The 23,202-nt window shown below is 39.8% G+C and overlaps 1 protein-coding gene across 9 annotated transcripts in view; it reads right to left on the reverse strand.

Moving 5' to 3' along the window:
- Akap13 (A-kinase anchoring protein 13) overlaps positions 1-23,202 on the reverse strand; it is a 283,839-nt gene that overhangs the window by 83,052 nt on the left and 177,585 nt on the right. For 8 of the 9 annotated variants that reach the window (XM_052160563.1, XM_052160546.1, XM_052160555.1 and 5 more), the window contains 2 exons: positions 3,628-3,703; positions 237-373 (listed from right to left, as the gene is read on the reverse strand). In XM_052160563.1, coding sequence (XP_052016523.1) covers positions 237-373; positions 3,628-3,703 — 213 coding nt within the window. Of the gene's footprint in view, positions 1-236; positions 374-3,627; positions 3,704-18,986; positions 19,457-23,202 lie in introns of those variants that run through there. The other variant, XM_052160576.1, reaches the window with a different exon arrangement.

Here is a 23,202-nt window from a genome sequence, read left to right on the forward strand (position 1 = left end):
GTTGTCTGTTGCAGCTTAGAAAGAGAAGGGAGGCAGTAACAAAGCAAAAAAGTAGGCAAGACAAAATAAGCCCCTAAAGTTACTCAGAATACATGACCTACCTGGATCACGACTCACTAGTTAGTCATATAGGGCATCAAGGCCAAGGAGAAAATCACAGTAAAAAGGGCTTAAGTAAGGCCAAGCGAGACTAGGAGAGTTGCTGGTCACAAGCGAGCAGAAGGTTTATCCAGTACCTTTGAGAAGATGATGCTGTCCATTTCATCACTGGGTGAGTGAAAGAGGTCAGAATCACTCCCCGACACTCTCTGGAGCATGCCTTCTTTTGAGGCACACTCTGTGCCTAGTCCAACATCTATGAAGCTCCCGCATTCTGAAAAAGAACCAATAGCTATTTTTTAACGTACTTTCTGTTTCATGCCAATATTCAGTCGTTTTCTATTGTTCACTTACCTCTTTAATTTTCTTTTTTCTATTTTAGATATTTACAAAGTTAGAAAAGACATGGTCTAATTAGTAGCTTTTAGGTATATTAACTGATATAGTTACTTTTTCTGTTAGGCATTTGGCTAGGTCCTAGGAAGACCTTTAGAGTGTGTTTGCAGAATGAGTTATTCACAATCTTGTGGTATAAATGAACATATTAAGAGATAATTTCATTGCAGAATTATATAAGGAATACCATAACAAGTGAGGCAGGACCTATGAATTAATCTTAAATCTGTTAGTCACAATTATGAACTTAGTGGATAATTTCAGAATGTTTGTTCCATGGAAATAGTATGGAGTCTTCAAAGGACCTTAAATGATAGGCATTCTAGCCAATCCCCACCCCCATTCTCTACAGTGTACAAAAACTAGTTGAAGGATTTGTGATATTTCTATTCATGCGCCTTTTACTACTTAGAAAACTTCAAAAATCTTCATATTGTAATTGAGGGGGCGCTGGCTAAAAGAAAAGGCTGTCACAGCAATACTGCTGAGCTGCTGGAAGGCTAGCTAGCAATCTAAAGACTTTGCCTAAATGGCAGCCTAGAAAAGAAGCCTGCACGATACAGTCTCATAAAGTATCCATAGATGAAGCTCTGGTAGAAGTACCTCACCCCAAAAATAAAGCCAAGCTTGCACAAGGCTACAAACCGTTAATGTGTGAGATTAAACTGGCTGTTTGGAGAAAAGACAAATATGGAGGGGGAAAAGGAGTGGAGGAAAAGAGCAACCATAAACCATTGTATCCCTACCATGACCTTAACGGCGTGCAGAGATCCCTAAAGACAACTTGATGCACACCCATGTCACACATGCTGGGATATTTTCAAAAGAAATAGAATCCTTACTGTCTTCCCACACTCACTTCTGAACGAAGTACAATACAGTAAAGCATAAAGCAAACCAGAGTGAAGGACACTGATTTTGGAATGTCTGCATTCATCTCGCTTAACGGAAAAATTCCTGGTAATTAACGCTGTAGGTCTTCACTTCTGTGCCATTAAAATGGAATGATCAGTAAAACCCTGATACACTGACAGTTAACAGCACACCAGAAATGTAATAACTGGACATCTGGCATGTAGCACACACAACATAGGCATGTGATGCATAAGCCTAAGTAAAGTTCAGGCTTCATTATTCCTTAATATACGACCAAACGACTTATTCTGGGAGTTACAGTGCTAAGAACTGTTTTAACAATTTGCATAATTATGACCTGACAAAGACTACGACAGAAATCCAGTTCCTTAAAGGAATAAACTGAGCCATGATTTCTAGAAGTTCTTCTGTATTATGACTGCTCAAATTCCAAGATTTCACTCAATAATTACGTGGCAGAAGTTTTCATTCTGGGGTGTCTACTTACACTTTCAGAAAAGTCCCTGACAGCTAAAGGAACCAAAACGCGGGTATGGGTATACTTTTACTTCCAGCACCTTTGATTTGTAGGCCCCAAATATAATCATAGCATGATACTCTTAAATAGCACTCTAAAGAAGTGTGAAAAGTACTGAAGAAAACACATTCAACATTTGCTTTCAATACTTCCTTTGTAATACAGTCTGAGTTGAGAACTGTAAACAGAGACTTTGTTGGTAAAGCAGACTGGAGAACTCAAAACTGTGAAGTATGAACTCACTTAGCAGTGCAGAAGCCAGTATAGGAGTGAGCTCAGAGACAGTCACTCACCGTGATGTCTGTGTAACACCCTCTATGAGGCAGCCAAGGAACATCTTACAGATAGAAGACAGGGGAACCTAGACACTGGGTATCTTATCAGACTGGCTGAACACGGGTGAAGTCAGGATTCCTAACTAGTGCTATTATCAGGCAAGATCTTAACTCTATTTGTTATTACTAATATATCATGGACCTATAACAAAAACTTCTGACAATTCTGCCTATGCAGGATAACAAGAGCCGTAAAGATTCTAGTGGATGCTCATGCTGTATCCCAACACAACAAATTTGAACCACTAAGGCCAAGACCAAGGCATTATTTTCAAAGCTCTCTTGCCCAGATGATCCAATATATATCAATCAGTGAGATTTCTTGGAACAAAGCTGTATCTGCACAGACTGCAGTGACATGGGAAAGCTGTAATGTTGCAGGTCCTCTGCTTGATTACCTGACCTGGGTTAGCTTTAGCCCTGGAAGAGCCATTCTTTGCCCCCTTCTATGTTGAAAGCAGTATCGTTTGACTAACAGATACAAATCTTTTGGAATTTATACATAGCAGACCACTACCTTTCACCAATCTCAAAGCTAAAAATATCATCAGACGGCACCTGGGACTCACAGCAGAGTGTCACCCTTCTTGCTGCAGCCGCCCCTCTGATGTTTCCATCAGTGTATATAAAAGGGGTCTTGATTTATGGCTTTCTGTGTTTTATTGCTGTAAAAGCTTTATGAAACTTTTTCTACTCTGGAACATGGAATTTGGGGTATCCTGAATCCATTTTCCTGAGCTATGGTCACTTAAATTTGGCTCTAGAATAAACTACCTCTTATTCTCTTTAAGGCAAGGGCGACAGTTTCTCTTTGTTTTTGCATCAACACAGACAAAATTAAGAACCATAGGTTTGGCCGGACGGTGGTGGCACATGCCTGTAATCCCAGTACTCCGGGAGGCAGAGGCAGGAGGATTTCTGAGTTCGAGGTCTACAGAGTGAGCTCTAGGACAGCCAGGGCTATACAGAGAAACCCTGTCTTGAAAAAACCAAATCCAAAAAACCCCAAAAAACCAAAAAACCCAAAAGAACCATAGGTTTGGTCCTAGCAACATGTATTTATAATTTTATACCACTGGTTTCCCTTACAAGTGATTAACAACTCATAGCCTCATAATTACTAAAATTGCTATTAATTCCTAAAATAAAATTAAGGAAAACTCTTGTGCTTTTATCTCAATTGTGAAGCCATATGCTTATAAAACGAAACCACACACACACACACACACACACACACACACACACACACGCACTCACGCACGCACTCACGCACGTACACGCATGCACGCGCACATGCACACACACAAACACAGAAGAGTGAGCGCGCACGCGCGTCTTCTTCTAGTTTGCTATTTAGCGCCCTCGAGACCGGCGAGCATCTCATCAGACTGTGAGCGCGCATACCTGAGCTCTCCTTGGAAGCCAAGAGAGACGCTGCGGCAGGGCAGGGCTTTATGGCACACCAGCTTTCTCGGTTGATCTGGAAGACACAAATAATTTGTTTCAGTCAATAAGGAAACTTCATAGCTCCAGAAAAATTTATGTACTGTTCATAGCCTCTGACTGTTAGTATTTTATTGCAAGGTAGGTAAAGTCATGTCAGGAAAGAAAACAAAACTCTACTGTAATAAAAATAAAAATAAAGGCAGTCTACAATCAGCTGAAAGCTGTGAAAAACTGTCAGTAAAAATGGTGTGTGAAATCAATGGGAAAAGATCCATAAGAGGCAAGCCAGGGTTCAGACCAACAGTGAAATAAAGAAATTAACAAATGAAAAGAAAAATACTAAAATACTTATTTGGTGTCATAACTTGCAATGCTGAAAAGTACATAAAATTTGAGAATTTTAAAAATATAAAATAATTCCTATTTAAGAATAACTGTACATCAGGTGCCATGTTAAGAATTGAGCACTTGGGGCTGGAGAGATGGCTCAGCAGTTAAGAGCACCGACTGTTCTTCCTGAGGTCCTGAGTTCAAATTCCAGCAACCACGTGGTGGCTCACAACCATCTGTAATGAGATCTGGTGCCCTCTTCTGGTGTGTATGAAGACCTACATTGTACCTACATATACTAATACTACAGTGTACTTACATATAATAAATAAATTTTTTAAAAAAAAGAATTCAGCACTCATTTTCTTATCAAATGATCATAATAGCTACATGAAATTTATATAGTTTTTATTAACCAAAGAAGGCAGGCTCAGAAGGGCAAAACACAGCAGGAACGGCACTGGCAAGGAACATGTAGGACTTCAGAACGTAAATCCATCCTTACAACTTCCTAGTTTAATTGTTTAAGTAGTGTGTGCTTTTAATTAATATCAAATATTCAATACTGTTCTAACTGACAGAACAAGTAGACACAAGGATCTAGAAACCCTCAGAGACACCTGAAGAGCCTGCTTGACACACAGAACATGCAACAGACAGGCACTTTCTTAACAAGTACACTTAAGGTGTTCATATGCAATACAAAAAACAACTCTAAATAAAATGCATATTTGACAGGATTAAAATCACAAAAAGTTCGCTGTTTTAACTACAACACTACTAAACCAGAAGCCCAAATCAAAAGACCTGAGCTCAGAGATGCACCTGCCTCTACCTCAAGAATGCTGGGATTACTAAAATCCCAGAGGATTGGCCTGTTTGTATTATATGAGACAGGAAGGGGGTGGATCTGGAGGGGAGGGGAGGAAGAAATACGGTAATTAAAATATATTATGTAAGAAAAAAATCTATTTTCAATAAAGGGGAAAAATTAAGACAGTACATTAATCCAAAACAAAAACAAAAACAAAAAACCCAACCCAACCCAACCAAACCTCTAGAATGGACAGAAATGAGTGATTCAGAAAGCAAGAAAACAGCTGAAAACAGTCAGAAAAGCTAGTCAACAGTATCTGAGGAGGAAGATCACAAGCTGCCCGAGCTACATGATGGCACCACAAGTCTAGGAGGGAAACCAATGGGTCTACGCTTAGGAAGGATAAGAGAGATTCACTATAAACAACTTTTGTGTAAAGTTCATTAACTCTAAAGAATCAAATTTGCTCACAATGACATAAATAACTTCAGTATTCATTCAGGTCACTGAATTTGTGGTTTCAAACTTTCCTTCAAGGGGAAGCCCAGGCCAAGAGGCTTTCTGGTGAATCCACAAACACTTCAGGAAGCCATAACACAAATTTTACAAAAACACTTTTAGGAAACAGACAAATAAACAACAGGTCACAGCTTGTTTTCTGAGCCTCCAACATCAAAACCAGATAAAGGCAGAAAAGCATTGGTCATTCTTAGGAATGGTGCAGAATCACCAGCAGAATTTTGGATAGCCTGACTTAGACAATACATGTGAAAGATAAGCATATCGTGAACAAGGGAGTTAATTCTAAGAAATCTATCAGTAGCTTTGCAAAAGAAAAATATACATGTAACAGCAATTGATGGAGGGAGGAAGGGGAGGGGGAAATTATGTAAATACAGTATAGTCTCAAAAAATAAACAATTTAAAAATTCAATTTAGGTTTACCAACCCTCAAACTGAGGAAAACTAAAAGGTGAAAACTTGGTAAAAACTGATATCTACTAAAATAAATTATCAGAACACTGACAGAAAAAAATTCCTCAGCCTGATAAGACATTCGTAAAAAGACAGCAAAACAACCCTATAGTTAGTCAACATCATTCCCAATGCTAAGAATCTTAAGCACATTACTCTGAAATCCAGAATTAGAGCGGAAAACAGCCACCGTGTCACTTGTCCCCAGGACTGCTCTGGAGGGCTACTCAGTGCACTAAACAGAAAAGAAACAACACACGCAACTGGAAGGAGTGAAACAACTCAAAGATGACCTAACTGTCTGCAAAGAGGGCTCCAAATAACAAAAATGCTACTAGAATAAGTGCCTGAGGGTTGTGAGGCAGACTTCCAAAATCAGTATTAGTTTTATGTACTGGCAAAGATACGTAGACTCAAAAACTGAAAGTAAAAGCTATAGTAATTTATAGTAATGCCAAGACATTTCCTTAGGAAAAAAAAAGTAAAATATGAATAATATTTACACCATGGGAACTAAAAACAATACTGAAATTAAAGGCTCATACAGAGAAAGCACATTTGCAAATCAGAAACTCTAATAGTTATATCACTAAAACCATACATATGACTTTAAGAGTCACATGAATCAAACCAGTATAGTACTGGTGTAAAACAGAATAAAGGTCAGTGGAAAAGAACTGAAGTCAGTTACTTAATTTGACAAAGGTGCCAAGTTACTTCAATAGGGAACAGGGGACTATAATAAGTAGCTTATTAAAAAACAGCACGAATACAAGACACACACGAGGAAGCATTCCTAGCTGTGCCATTCAACAGGAGAACAGAAGTGAAAACTGTAAAGAAGACTGCCCAGTGCTTTGGGTGCCTGCTGCTCTTTCAGAGAAAACCTGTTAAGCACCTCAGAACTGCCTGCAACTCTAGCTCCAGAGAATCTGATGCCCAATTCTGGTTTCTGGTGGCAGGGCCTGGGGTGGGGTGGGTGGGTGGACCTACATACACATGGCAGACATAAAAAATTAAAATAAACCTCATAAGCATACAGATATGTCTACTAGAACCACTCAGATTAAAGACTAATAGTACAAAGTGTTGGCTAGAATGTAAAGTAATGGAAACGCGCAGATACTGCTAGTGTCATGTGAAAGGATAGTTAGATTTTGGAAACTAGGCTAGCGGTTTCTGCAATGTCAAACAACATTCAGATTCTACCCAGCAATGGACTAAAGTTATTAATAAAAGTAAAATTCTTTTAAAACTCTTTGTCTGTCTGTCTGTCTGTCTGTCTGTCTGTCTCTCTCTCTCTCTCTCTCTCTCTCTCTCTGTGTGTGTGTGTGTGCACACACACACGCATGCGCGCATACCATGTTTGTGCTCATACCATGGTGTGTGGAAGTCAGAAATAACTTGAGACAGTTGGTTCCCTTATACCACAATGTAAATCCCTGTTATCAAACTCAGGTTATCAGCCTTGTCAGCAAGAACCTTGATGTACTGAAAAATCTTGCCAGCCCCAAACATATTTCAGTAACTAAAACTTTTTAATGGCAGCTTAACTCATGGGAGACTCAGACTGACACAAATAACTTGCCATACATCCATACAATGCAACATTCATAAGGAATGATCTACAATTAAAACAACACGAAGAGTTTTATGCTAAGAGGCAGATGGCGAAGACTAGACACAGGGGCCTATGTACTATATGTTTTAATCTGTATGTTATTTTAGAAAAGGCAAAATCTCAGTGCTAAAAGCTGTATTAGTGATTAGCAGGTAGAAGAGGCAGAGACAAGACAGAGGAACTTTTGAGCTGAATCAATGTACTCCCATGTGAAAGAGTAGTGACTATGTAATATTTATTAAAACTCACCAAATCGCAAAAATAAACTGGATGGGTATGTGTGCATGTAACCTGGAGCTAAGGATCAAACCCAGGGCATTATGGCTAATAAGCAAGCAATCTACCGCTGAATTATATCCCTAAACCAATGAATATTTTGCATATAAATTAGACCCTCAAAAGTATAAAATATAAGATAGTTTCTACTAGCACTTTAACTTTCTAATCTCATTGAAATTAAATTGAAATTCTGAATAATATGAATAAGTTATCATGAATTAAATGAATAATTAGAATGCTAGAAGAAGCCATAATTTTATTTAATGGGCTCTAGAATACAGAATATATCCATTATATTTGTGATCACCAGTGAAAAGTGACTAAACTACAGCTGGTAAAAATGATTTTACTTAATTCACACCAAGTTGGACGAAGACTTTGCTAAAGGATACCTTTTAATCCTATTTTTGACAACAGGAGAAATAAATTACTTGTGAGTGACTACAAGTTTAGACACATATAAAATGAACACTTTGCTCATCTCTGCTGTTTCATTAGCACAGAGACAGCTTCCCTGGCGCCATACAGAAGAGTCTCTCCAGAAAGGTGACCTGGGCCTGGACAACTAGCAGTAACCAAAGTCAGTCACTTTATAAAACATTATCCACATCTTTCAAAGAAACATTTTAAAGTGTGTGTGTATACATGTGAATGCCCGAGGAGACCAGGGTGTTGAATCCTCTGTAGCAGGGGGCCGTGAGGGACCCAGCCTGCGAGGGCAATGGGCTGAGCTGCCGAGCCACTTCTCCAGCCTCAGTAGATGACTTTCTTTTTAAAGACCAAATAGATAAAGCCATACTAAAACAAACAAATAAAAGCAACGCCCTCCCCCCAAGTAGTTGCTCAGAGAATGTTCTAATTTTTTAACGTGTATCTCATTTTTACTGAGACGTTTCTCTGCTAGCAATCAAAGCTATCATAATTCAACATAAAAGTAAATTTGAAGTGGGAAATGTAAAAAAAATCCTTTTGCCCCTTTTATTATTATAACAGAGGTTGTGCAAAACACTGAAGTAAACTTAGTTAACAGAAATAAAAAAACTTAAGAGGAGTCTCAAATACCAGAGCGAAGAACATGGGAGCGAGCCTCCCTAAACTGAGCTGCTCTTCCCCTCTCCAGTGCTCCAACCATGTTTTCAGCCAACATTTTGGCAAAGCCTAGCGTGTGTCTTAAAATTTAACTCTTTTCACTATCATCTTGATTCCATGGCCAATGTGTAAAGGAAACACCCTTCTCCTTGAATATGCATTCACTAAACTCTGTGTTTCTCTCATTTTAAGCACTGGTATGTTACATTTAGTGGTCACTACTGTGCAAATATTCATGAGAATGAAAATAAAATTAGGGTACTATAAAATCTCTTTAAGAGAATATATTATGTGATGAGGAAATACTAGTGTTAGGAAACCTACCAGGAGCCCCGTGCATGTCTGCAGGTCTGGCGACCGATCCTTCTGCTCTAGACTCTTTCTAAGGGTGAGTGCATGTCAAACAGTCCTATTAAGATACAAGTTAACTTACTAGCTTAGGGAAGCTAACATTTCAGAACTACCCCACATTTTAAAACAATCAATATTTATCATTAATTAAAAAAACCATACAGGTACTGAAATATCTCAATATGATCATCCCTTTGCAGCAAAAACAAACCTAGCTGGACTGAACTTTTAAGTGAGCAACTACACTCGAATGACCACAAACCAATTTTCTTTTCAACTTTTCTATAGTTTCTCAAATTTTATTTTATGGTTATATTCTAATTTCACTTAATAACTGTTTAATAATCATTGCAGTTGACAGAAAGAGGCATAGGTTACTATAATGAGTTCACTTTGCAAAAACAGTACAGGAAGTTCCTGTATATGTCTCTCTCCCTTTAATACTTGTCAGTATTAAAAAACCAACATTAGAAGTGGGGTGTGGTGGCGTATACTTTTAACTCCAGCATTCAGGAGGCAGAAGCAGGTCGATCTCTGTGAGTTCAAGGCTAATCTGGTCCACAAAGATTCCAGGACAACCAGGGCTACACAGAGAAACCCTGTCTTGAAAAACCAAACCCCAACATTAGAAGTACAGTGTTGTTAGTTAAACTCTAGATAAAAGCTTTATGCCTGACATTCATAACTAACATTCAGGGTACTGGAAAGTACTCTTCAAGCTATCGGAGAAGGCAGGCATCAGGATAACACAGCTACAATCCCTGAGGCTTACAAAGCTATCTGCCTGCACCATACACTGGTGCCACAGTGACACAATTAAGACTTAATTAAAGTCTGTTCTATGAGATGGAACCTGACAGTGCTAGAGGCCAACATAGGGGTAGGGAGTCAAGGGCCTAGGGGAAACCTACAACTGTTCCTCTGCGAAAGGAAATATCAGTGAAAAGACGAATGATATACTGCTGTAGCCATAGATCGTGCCTCACTCAATCCTCACCAGAGAAGCGTCTCCGTGCAGTAGATGGGAGTTAACAGAGACCCACAACTGCACAATGTACAAAAGGAAGGGACTTTGGAGCGGTTAGCCCATCCTAAATAGGATGCTTTCATCAAACCCTCAGGATGCAGGGATCTATGAGGAAGAGGAGCTAAAAAGACTGTATGATCCAGAGGTGTTTCCCAGACACATAGGAACTCACAGAGAGCAGTACCACTACACAAGATCTGCAAAGATTCAAGTCAGTCAGCGTCCCAGCACTGAGACCGTAAGTGCACAAAGCAGCTATTTGCAATAGATACCTGCTGGCAAAGGGAAAACCCATTTTCTTCATTTAAGTGTCACTGGGTATATAAATCAGGGCAGGCCCAGTTCCCAGGAGTAGTTGTCATCACAGAATGAGCCCCATGTTTTTTGCTGTTATTGCTGGACTTTTTGTGGGCTTTTAGTTTTAGTATTTTTTATTTGTATTACTGTTTTTGTTTGAGAAAGAGAGAAGGAAACATAAAGTTGGGTAGGAAGGGAGGTGGTGAGGATCTGGGAGGAGATGGGGGAGGGAAAAACATGATTGACATATATTACATGAAAACTGTTTTTAAAGAAAAGTAGAACATTTCTCTGGATTCACTTGGTCTTCCACTTATGTTCTTTTCACATGCTTTTATTTGTGATTTTTCTCACCATCATAATAAGATGGCCTTGCATCTCTCCTAAAGCCACGTTTTTCTTTTAAAATAAAAAACTACATTTTGTTATGTTTTTGAAAAAGGAGGTACAAAGAGATGCCCTTCGTGGGTAGCTTTATTCTTTCTTTAAAAACTAAAACAAACAAACAAACAAACAAATAAACAATTCCCAAAACTTCTGTGATCCTTCTGTGATCAAGGAATATACCACACCTTAAAAAGGGAGAAAGTTAAGCTGGGAGGTGGTGGTGGTGGCTGCGGCGGTGGCGGCACACGCCTGTAATCCCAGCACTTGGGAGGCAGAGGCAGGCGGATTTCTGAGTTTGAGGCCAGCCTGGTTTACAAAGTGAGTTCCAGGATAGCCAGTGCTACACAGAGAAACCCTGTCTCAAAAAAAAAAAAAAAAAAAAAAAAAAAAAAACCAACAAAACAAAACAAACAAGCAAAAACCAAAACCAAAAACCAAAAAACCCGAAAAGGACAGAGGCAGCACAGCACGCAGGCCTGGTGGCTCTGTATCAGACAGGGTGCTAGAGGTGAAATAAGCCAACCCTGACCCAGAAGCTCTCTCCAATCGACAGCTACTTGCAAATGACAATTTCGTTTTCTCCAGGGGAGTCTCACTGGAGAGACTCTTGAGTGCAGACTGCACACTCAGCAGTAAATGCCAACAGAACACAAACTCTCAATGGTATATTTGGAGTCTTGTCACATAATGTTCTGTCAGGGCTTTTTTAAATTTTATTTTAAATCTTATCATTTTTAAATTGTAATTTAATTTTATTTACATTTTCTTCTCTCTTTCTCTTCTCTCTTGTCTTTCAGGTCCTCTGCCTATACATTATAGCTTCCAGTCTGGTATTTTTATGTGATTCTGGAGTGTGAAATGAGTGAATTTCTGCATCTGTCCCTGCTTTTTGTGCCTTGCTTCTTGGACTCTTTTTCCTGTGTTTACTTGTTTTGTCCTATTCTGATGTGTTAGTTTTTATCTTATTTTATTTTAATCCCTTAGAAGATTGTTTTCTACTGAAGGACAGAAAGGGGTGGATATGGATAGGAGGGAAGGAGGGGAGGAGCAGAGGGAGGGAAAACTATAATCATGATTTATTACATAAGAAAAACACTATTTTCAATGAAAGGGAAAAGGGGGAGGGGCTTCAAGGCCCCTTGAGTAACAAGACTGTCAGGAACCTAGGGGAAGCTATGGTACTGGGCACATGCACAACATGCATTACAACCCAGGGCTCTGAAGTCTATGTAGATAATCCAGATTAGAGACTTTTGCTTCCAATATTTAGAACCAAAAAAGCCTAGTGATTTCCATAAGTATTTGCACTAGGGGATAGGGCTAAAAATGAATGTATGCTTTATTCTCTGGGTTGACGGGCAAGGGTGACAAGCTCAGTACTGTACTGAGAAAGTCACCACCAGAGAAGAGGAATCTGAGCGACTCTGGTCTATCGGCAGCGCACTGAGGCTTCCTTTAGAATACAGAAAAAAGATATAAACTGTGGGAAAAGGCAGAATCCACAAAAAGAGAGACGTGGAGGAATCCGCAATAAACAGATGCAGAAAATTTAGATAAGAAGACGATGATGTTTTAATTATGGTGAGTCTGAGATGTGAAGTTTGACAAAAGACTCAACAAGGAGAAGGAGGCGGGAAAGGAAGTTTTTAGTTTAGTTTCACATATTTGTGAGGCTATGTTAAAAAGTATGTTCAGAGGGGAATATAAGGACAGAGAAAAAGGAGGGAGGTGATTGGAGAATGGATGGAGAGAAGAAGGTTTATGGGACATATGGGGAGGGGGGTTCTGGGAAAGGAGAAATCATTTGGAATGTAAACAAAGAATATAGAAAATAAAAATATTTAAAAAAAAGTGTGTTCAGAACCAAGACTTTGTGAGATAAGACGTTATTTGCAGGTGAGATTAGTTTAAGACAGTTCAACTCACTGGCTTCTTATGAATACAAATAGTACAAAGGTGAACATTAGGGAAATGCAAATTAAACCCAGTATGGGCCATCACTTCATAATCGTTATTCGGTTCTTTGGGAAAGCAGGGAAACTGGAAGTCTTTTGAAACTGTTGGTAGGAACCTGTAAAATGTTTCAGCCACTGTGGTAAACAATGTAGCCATTCCTAAAAACCATAATTGTCTTGGCTCAGCAATTTCAATTCTGGTCATACACCCAAAGAATGAAAGCAGGGATTCAAACAGGTACTTCCACATGACGGTCAGAGCAACACCACTCACAACAGCTAAACAGTTAACACAGCTCAGGTGGTCGGTGTGTGAACAAATAAAGTATATGATGGTACAAAGAATGTTATTTAGCCTTAAACAAGAAACTGACACATCTTACAATTTGTATAAACTTCAGATGTTATGCTAAGTGACGTAAGACCGTCAGCCACAAATGAACAAATACTGCATGCCTCCACTTACATAAGGTACATAGCGCAGTCAGAATCAGCTAGAAAGCAGAACAGAGGTTTCCAGGCAACAGGAATGAAGGTTTATTGTTTCACAGGTGAGAAGTTCCACTTTGGAAAAATATTTTGGTCTATCTAGTAGTGATCTTATAAAAAAGGATAACTGGTAATAATATGGAACTGTATAGTGTGCCCAAAAGTAGTTAAAATGGTAAATTATGTATGTTATATCAAGGATTAAAAAGTGAGTGTACAGCAGTTAAGAGATGCAAACTTACTTAAACAAAGTTGACAGGCATCCCACAAAGCCAAAATTATAGCCAGTAATCTGAGCCAGATGCTCCCAGTCATGGTCAATGCCATTAGCCAGAGGGCTGTCTCCATGTTGCAGCGAGTGAAGGAAGAACACTAAAACATGCATCAGCACTTTCAACCACATCCTGTGTGAAAGCAACGCCAAGCATATCGTATTCATGTGTGGATAACATTGTGCTTACCATGGAAGTAAGCTGCTCAAGACACAGAAATTGGTCTTAAAAACCACCCCGTCCCCCCTTGCCCTACTTCGGAATGGCTGATGTGGCACGCAGGTTTGCACCGCTCTCCGTTTTATCCTTCATCTCCACGGCCCCATTCTCATGGCGACTAAAAGCTACGCTACGTGGCTCCATTAGAAGTATTTTCATATGCTTGCTGTCGATCAGATATAATGCCAGGCACTGAGCACATGTGTGGTAACACTTTGACACATGCTGTAGGAGATCCAAAGTTAACAGCTATTTCTGAATAAAGCAATGTTAATGTCATCTATTAGTCCCTTTCCCCCAAAATTATCTCTATAGTCAAGGTGTTTACATACTAAAAAATAAACTGGTTCCTTGTATAGTAACAAAACTATACTTTTGTTGTTATTTTTTTTTTTTAAATCTAATTCTGAGTAGGTTTAGCAAGAGGTTAAGATCACTGTGGACACCACTAGTAATTTGGATGGTCAATTAAAAAAATGAAGATGGTATAATGATAATGAGATTCCTCACAGAGATTCTGCTCTCATGAAACCACTGAGCTATGAATAAAACAGAGCGGGCAAATCGCTCAATGAATGGGAAGAGTGGAGCCTAGTTCCAGGTGATTCAGGATCTTTACTTAGCAGGTAGGTAAGTGTTAGAAATAGATTTAACACCTGTATCATTTGAAGAGCGAAGTCACTCAGAACACACTACTGATTCTTCAGCTAAAAAAAGTAAGTCATCATATTTGCTTTGCCCATAGGTACTGCCACCGAACCCAGCCTAGAAACCACTCGGCCTCAGTGCTCCAAGGTTCTAGGAGTTACAGTGTACAGAGCACAGGATTATAAAAGGTACATTGTAAGAAACGTCAGACCCAGTCTGGTAGTCGTTCCATTCCTTCAGTGTAGCCCGGGACCTCTCTGATAGCCTGAGCCACCCATCCTGAGATTCTGCCAGTTTGAAAATAGAGGTGCAGGTTTTTGCATTGTCTTGTTTCTGGCAGTGTCATGCCACTGTAACTGAACATTCTAATAATACAGACTATGGTAACACCCAGTCTTCCTAGCCACCACAAATATTTATTTCCTTTGCAACCTTTTTAGACAAGCCAGACAAAGATACAAGGCTGAAGAAAAGGAAGCAAAAATCTACCATCTGAATATTCCTTCTCAGCCTCAGCTAGAGATTGTGTGGCCTGTCTAAGAAATGAACACAGAGGGAACTGCAATTTTTAAGTATTTTCGTTTGTCATAAAGAAAACACTTAGAAATCGTGGCCATTCAACTAGCATGCTGAATTGCTACAAAATTGGCTTTCATTACATCTTCAGTGACATTAAGATTGTTACTATTAATAATAGGCTTGTGTTTTTCCAGGTACTCAAACTTACTAAACTACCAGACACAAATGGATCCTAAAATGATCCTAAATCAGGCACTAATCTTACATTTACATGTCTGGCCACACACTGATGGGCTTTTTTGGAATGGTAGTTTGGGAGTAAGCCACAAACTTGTTGTCTTCTAAGAGTGTTCTCATTTGCCGGTCTCAGTCTGGCTATGGAAGGTTCTCATCAATCAACACATGAAGTCAACATTTGCTTCTTGAAGAACAATGGGGAATAGGGCATGCGGGTACCAAAGGGCCCCTGCCAACAATTAAAATTATTTCATATCCCATTTTAAACATATGATTCCTAGTTATAAATCATTTATCCAAAGAGTCAGAAGCCATGTCTGTATCAAGAAAGAGGAGGCAAGGGGAAAATGTCATATGCAAAGGAAGAGGGATGCCAACCAAGGTCGGTGAGTATCCTTGGTCAGGGGATCAGAAGGCTAACCAGCTAGGTTCTGTTATTTATAAGACATTTCAGAAAGCCTGCACGGATAGAGTAAGGCCGGCAATCATGGCACCTGGGAGGTGGAGGCAGGACGATCAGGAATTTAAGGTCAGCCTCAGCTATGTACTGAGTTCAAGACTAGTTTGGGTTACTGAGACCTTGACTTTGGCAGGCAGACAGACAGACAAGACTAATTAATTACACAGAATTGATAAACAATGTAGATAAGAATTTAGAGTAAGCCACAGAAAGTATGGGTATATAACACAAATGAGGAATGCTGATGCTAATTCACGGGGATGTCAAAGGTTAGGAACGGGAGTTCTAAGTATGGAATAACAAAGTAAATGGTTCACAATCTAAACCTTGAGATTACTGTTGTATTTAATTTCCCTATTTTAAAACTAATTAGTTATTTTTATATTAAAGTTAATTAAAAATTATGTTAGCACAAGGCTTATGAATCTGTATTTACAAATCTTAAAAAATTGATTCATTTCAACCAAGAAATATCTATTAAAGCCAGACATGATGGCCCACATCTTTAGTCCCAGCACTTAAGAGGGCAGACAGAAGCATGTGGATCTCTGTGAGTTCTAATCAGCTTGGTCTATATAACAAGTTCAATGCCAATCAGAGTTAAGACAGTAAAACCATTAAAAAAAATCGATTATATTTTAAAGTAAGATTACTACATCTCATTCTATATGCACAGGTACACTGATAAAGATGAAAAATGACCAACTTTGTAAACTTCTATGCAAAAGTATGGTGAGAACGTATAGAAGATCACCCGAGTATTTAAGTGGTACATGCATCCAATGGAATTTGCACATAGATAAGGAAGCCAAAGGGCAATGGTATCTTTCTCTATCACACTCTATTTTACAATCCAGACAATCTCTTACTGAACCTAATCTTTGCCAGCTCCTTATTTCTAAAACTCTCCCTCCATCCTTCATATAGACTGACATCATCTCCGCCTCTAGAGCACTGGCCCGAGTGAGGCACTCTACTCATCTCTGTCCTAGCACACAGCCTGTGCATGCTTCTCTGGTTACTGTTGATCTTAGGAAGATTCTCTTAGACTTGGACCCTCAGTTCTCAGTCATATTTCCAGTATTTCCTCATGGGAAATGGGGTAAAATAGTCACTACCTGACAAATAACTCTCAAGTCAAATAAATCAGAGAAAAGGGAAATATAAAAATAGTGTCTACAAATTAAGAAGCCTGAACTGAGTTAGCTTAACTCATATAAAGCTTTCATACCTAACTAACTTGTATGATACTACATATTTTTAGCATTCTTTATTTGATTTAATTTCTAAACTTTTGTTTATTTTATGAGTATTTTGCCTATATATACATATGTGCCCCAAATACACAATTGATGTATGTGAAAACCAGAGGAGAGCAGTGGATGCCCTGGAATTGGAGTTAGGGATGGCTGTGAATCACCATGCATGTACTGGGAATCAAACCCAGGTCCTCTCCAAAAGCAACAAGTGTCCTTAACCACCGAGTCTCTCTTCAGCCCCTATTTATTACTTTAAGTATAAAATAATGGTTTTCATTGTAACATTTTGATATGCATATCATTATACTTTGCTATTAGGCCCTATAGCTATCACTTGCCCCTTCCCCCCACTTCTGCCACCTAAAGAGTACCCTTCTGCTTTCTTCTGTCTCCCTCAAGCCCCCAAAAACCACACTGAGGGAGGGGGAAAGAAAAGAAGGGCAAGAGAGAAGGAAAGAGATTTCTGTGACAACAGAAGAAGAGTGCTCTGCCCTTCCCTGGCCTGTTAAATCAAAAGGGCCGTGACATCACAAGACAAGGATCCTAGAAAGTAGCCTTTCTAAACTTCTTATATAAGAGGGCAAAATATCAGAAGATAATTGTTATCTCTCAGAGGAAATGACTTTTCAGAGAAATTAAAATCAACATCATCTTTGGAACAAGTTCAAAACACCAAATTACAAAGTAGGCCTGGTAAGTTAAACCACCTGACAGTAATTACTGAGGGGCAGTGACACCACCACACCACAAATCACACCTCCTCTGAAGGCCGCACCCTGTGTGGATTTCACTGGCTTCTGTGTCTAGGATCCTGAGCTCATGTGCCAGCTTCTCTTAGGGAGAGGCTAGGCATGGTAACCCATTCCCGAGAGGCAAGGGAAGAAGGTAATGTGAGGCTCGCCTAGGCTGCTTCACCACGTTTAGTAGGTGCTTATCTCGAGGACCTGAGTTTGATCCCCAGGACCTACAAGGTGGCAGGACCGAACAAACTCCCTAAGCTATCCTGACTACAACAGGTGAGCCATGCCATACAACACCGAAAAATTGAAATGCCATAAAAGAAAGTAGGTTATCTCAAGTACTAAACAGAGTTGATATACCAACAATAGACTTCCACTATTTATTTAACCCAGACATTATATTAGCACTTTATCCAAAGTGCTTTCAACTTAACCTGCTCCACTCTCCCAAAATGTTCAGGTTCTTTGGCATCTGTGAAGTACTTGGCTGACTTCCAATTTCCCTGCCTTTGCCAGAAAACAGCTAAACTTCCAAAAAGTACTTCATGAGTTGTCCAACATTCCCAGACTCTGGCCTTACCGAATGTAGAAGTCCTTACTAATTTTAGATTCAAGGATGCCTTCTGTGAACAATTAGCCTGTCCAGAGTCTCCGCCCTCTTCCTGCTTAGACACCCAACATTACTAATGACGTGAAATCAAACAAATGTAAATGCAGCTTATCACTGGTTAGAAGCTAAGGCAGAAAAAGAGTAAGTAAATTAGAGACAGTTCCAACAAAATACTGACTTCTCTTTCCCCTAGAGAACTAAGACTGAGAAACAGAACAGAAAATAAATAGGAAAGACCAAAGACCTACACAGACAAAAGGACAAAGAGACAGAAAAGGAAGCTCACAGAGAAAGAGATTCAGGCAGAAAGGAGGCCATACTGAGGTGTGGGGATGGGACAAGCAACAGAAAACAGAGGCATCTAGCAAAAGTGCAGCTCTGAGAATTAATTCCTCCTCTGTGATGGTTTAGATTCTACTTAGAACAAGTAAAATTGTATTTTAGTAGTAAGTGCTTTGATGCAGATTCATTCTCTCTCTCTCTCTCTCTCTCTCTCTCTCTCTCTCTCACACACACACACACACACACACACACACACACACACACACACACAGCACCTCTGTTCAGACAAGACTTTAAAGAACTTTAAAACCCGCCTCTTCTTGGTCTTCTAGCACTGTTAGCTCAGGCTTTCTCACACTTCATCCTAGTTTAGGAAGGACCAAGCCCTGGCAGTAAAGCTACAGAGAAAAGTCTTCCTGAGACTTTCAGACTGTGAGGTGTGACCCCTTCTTACCTTCAGCAACACCACATCGACAGTCCTGTCCACCTTGGAGATGTCACACAGGCTATAGCGCCTTTTGTGCCGCTCATACATTTTGTATAGATGCAGAAAAGAAGAAACAAAATGCAGACGTCTATCTGCTGAATCCAGGGACCAATGTGCTCACACGGGTCTGAAATTCCAAATTTCTCACTGTGGGTGGAAGGAGACTTCTGCTTCCAAATTCCTCTATATAGAAAACTCTCAGGTTAAGAAAAAAAAAAGCAGACTCCAATTCTGTGAACTAAGTGGGAACTTTCTGGCAGCTTCAGAGCACAGAGACAACGAGTTTATAATTCATAATGCAAGCCGTCTGCTGTAGGATCGCTGTTGTGCAGATCTTGACTGAAAGAGAAGCACGGATCTGTTCCATCACTGCCGAGAACTCCAGTAGAAAAATTAAGGACGAACTGGCTAAGCATAATGGTTGGCACATGTATCCAGAAAACCCAGCGCCAGTAATAAACCCCAGTGTGCACTCAGCCACCAAGACAGAGGATTTTTTTTTTTTTTTTTTTTAAAAAGGAAGGTGGCTATTTCAAAGTAATGGCATGAGAGAATTCTTTAAAACAACAAAGACAAGGAAACGTATGGAGGGGGGAAAAAGGCAGGAAAAAGAAAAAAAATCCGGAGGCACTTTCTAGAGTATCCACTTTTGTAGGCAGTCTCCAGCTCTTTCAGCAGCAGGGCTGGATTCTGACTTAAGTTGAGACTATCTAAGGAAGGCTGGGCTGGCCTGCCGAATACAAGGAAAACAGACCACTCCTCCAGATGTCCTCCCTCCCTCCCTCCCTTCGTGGCTGGCTGGTTGCCGCTAGCTAGCCTTCCCTCCCTCCCTCCCAGCCTCCACACCCTTCACCCTGCTCCCTCAAGATCGTCATTACTTGCCCTTTCAGATCTGCACCAGCAGCCTTGGAAGTTTGGAAACCTAATTGCAGTGGTGGGAACATGATTCATCTACAGACTAAGAGAAAAAACAAGGCTTCCTTTTCCAACAGGCTTCCTCCTGCTCCTCCTCCTCAGTGAAAAAGGCTCTGTCAGACACTGCAAGAAACAACCTCAGTCCCTTTGATGCCAGCAGTATGCTAATAAAGAAAGGCAGTGTTATCCTAAACATTACAAGTCTGTACAACAGCCTTAGCGATTCAGGAAAGACACAGAACACTGAATCCAGCCAAGGCATATATAGCATCTCCCTGCAGAATGCAAAGCAATGATTTAATATCAGAAAAATGTTAGCCAAATATTTCAGAGTTATGTCTCTAGGATGTAGAATTAGCTATAAAAATGTCTGGCAAAGTTTCGAAGTCATCACGAGTTAAGGTTTTGTTTCATCTGGGGTCTGAGAAAATTCTAAAGAAAGTTAAAGAGATAGCATAGGGTGCATGCGTATCTCTCAGGACTCTGGGAACCAAGAGTGACCTGGCCTAGTCCACCTTGCCCTTCACACTCTCATTCATGCACCACATGACCTCATTTGCCTGTTTTCCTGCTTCTTCAGACTTTTCCAGGTGCCAATCTCCAGCCTCAGGAGTAGACACAGCCAGTCACTTTCAGACACTGTGGACTCTAACAAACATCGGAGGGGGAAGGAGGAAGAGGAACCAAAGAAGCAAAAAGTAGAAAAGAGAGGTGACAGAACAGGAAAGGAGCTAAAAACCCTAAAATAAGCCCCAAGGTGGGCTAGATGTGGGCATATGCCTTTAACCCAGCACTGGGGAGACAGAGCAGGCAGATCTCTGTGAGTTCAAGGACAGCTTGATCTACACAGTGAGTTCCATGACAGACAGGGCTATATAAAGAGACACTATGTCAAAAACAAAAGCAAAAAAGGGAAAAAACATCCTAATGCTTTCCAGGAGAAGCTGTCCTACACTCTCTTTAAAGGGTTCGGACTGCAGCCCCTTACACAGCTTTGGAGAATGGGAATGTACAATCTTAAACGCCACAACAGAAAGGAAGTGAAGAGACTGCAAGATTGACAGTTTCTGTCAATACTGCAAGCAAAGTTGGTGGAAGATATTTTCTTTTAGAAGCTGTAAAAAGTCTAATGAGTCACCATTTCCTCAGGCCAGGTGTTTAAAGAGGCTAGTCTATTTAATAGAAAGAAATAGAGCAAACCCAGCCAAGGTAGCCAGTTTTTTCTCTTATTCATTTGTCTCCTCAAACACCACAGTTTCAGCTCTTTCTACCATAAACCTCATCTTGATCCCACCACAGGTACATTAAAAGCGTGGAGGTGGACAATGTCCTCTTTCTGGTGCCTCGAGAGAGCAAGCCTCTCCCACATCGCACCACATACAGTAAACACGTGCTGCTTTTCAGTACAGAGAATGCTAAATACAGTAGAAACGAGACAATTAAAGAGATTAAGAAGTTGTAAATAAAATTCTTAAGCTAACCAAAAGCATGGGAATCTGTCCAGGAACACACAAATACTTTGATGTTATGTGGTTTAAGGGCATAGATCCAAAGGTCCTGGAGGGGCAGGCTTAAGTGTCCAAAAAAATCTGTCTGCCTATTATATTTTATGGGTCAACTTTCACCAAGCTATAATTTAGAATCCCCTCTTCCCAATGAACGTAAAGCTGTCTCCCCTCTCTCTGTTCTCAAATGGTTTCTTCCCCACTGCCTCTCCCTTCTGTTCTAATTAGAATCAAATGTTTCCTGCTTGTGCGTTCCCAAGCATCTCTCTAGGGAATCAGACAAGCTTTACTCACTGTAAGCTTTTCTATACTGACTCTATCAAACTGAAAATAATCCATCAATTCAATAGACATTCTAGGCCTTGCAGAAGATGCAAACAAATAAAAACCATGGACTTTGTCCTTGGAAACTTTACATAATCAGAGAAATGTTTCAAAATCATTACAATTTTCTGAGTGACACTAGAGGATTGTTTGAAATAAGTATATTAGCCTTTTTGTCTGTTTTTTTTTTTTGTCTTAGAAATCTAGATTTCTTTCTCTTTTCTAGACATACAAACATATTAAGAGGACAATTTAAAACTGTTCTTGCTAATCTGTTTCTTCTCAGAGAACAAATGCTTTGGGTGGGGCAAAAATGCTCTGGGTGGGGTGGGAAGTCTGTTTGCTTTCCCTTTGGATCTGCCCTGCACTCCCCCATGGAAGACAGAATCTGTAGTCTGTGCTTTTACTGCTGATGCTACATTTCCAAGTTTTTATCAAAAACATCTGGAACCACTGAACAGTTATTCTGTTAGGATTTGGAAACACAGCAACCAATCATTTCACATCTAAACTCTAGCTGAAACCTACAGATTTAAAGGAGATTTTAAGAACATTTCTTTGTTTCTTCAGTTTCAGAACTTGTAAGAAAACACACAGCTTTTTCATAAGCATTTGAAATAGAGGCTATTTACAGTATCAATCCTCTCTCTCCTCTGACTGTCAGCCCACCCTCTATCTAAGACAAGGAGCACCAACCCCTTCAACAGAAGTAACAAGCATCCAGATTTAGCATGTTATGGGCCTGATATGTAATCCAAGTATTCCAGCACATGAGCCTACTAAGAATTTTCACACACTTTACCACATTTCTGCTCAAGAGTTAATTTTTTTCTCGATTTAATATGTTATCCAAATCGTTTAGGGACTAATGTGTGGTTCTTTGGTTCCAGTTAGAAGCACACAGTTTAGGGCGCCACCTGCTGGAAATTCTGACACTAAGGGCCAGAAAACCTTGTGGCTTTCAGGCAAACCAAGTTTTTTTTTTTCTTTTTTCTTAAAGCTCAAAGAGAACATAAAGAAGCAATGCTTAACCCACAAGGATCGATTCAGCTAGGCATGGAACATGGGACCCTGAGGTGAAAACCAAGGGGCGTTTCTCCTAGGTGAGCCACTGCATCCCTGAGCAAGCTGGAAATTATTAATCTTATGGTCTGGATGTGGAGTTCTGGAACGTACACAAAAAGTGGTTTGAAGCTAGACCCCACCCCTCCAAGTTTTTTCTTGCTCTATTACTACATCCTATTATTTGGACACTAGGATGTGTTGTTGAACACCTTGTTACATAAAAGTTCATTATGTGTGAATGAATGAATAGCAAAGAAAAGAGAATTGATACATTTTCTAAAAACCATTATTGCAGATTTTATTTTTCACCTTTAGTCTTCAGATGAGACAGAAAACAAAGGTTTTACTATGGCTAAAGGTTTACCTGAACATTG

The sequence above is a fragment of the Apodemus sylvaticus genome, chromosome 1 (assembly GCF_947179515.1).
Source record: "Apodemus sylvaticus chromosome 1, mApoSyl1.1, whole genome shotgun sequence".
NCBI lineage: Eukaryota > Metazoa > Chordata > Mammalia > Rodentia > Muridae > Apodemus > Apodemus sylvaticus.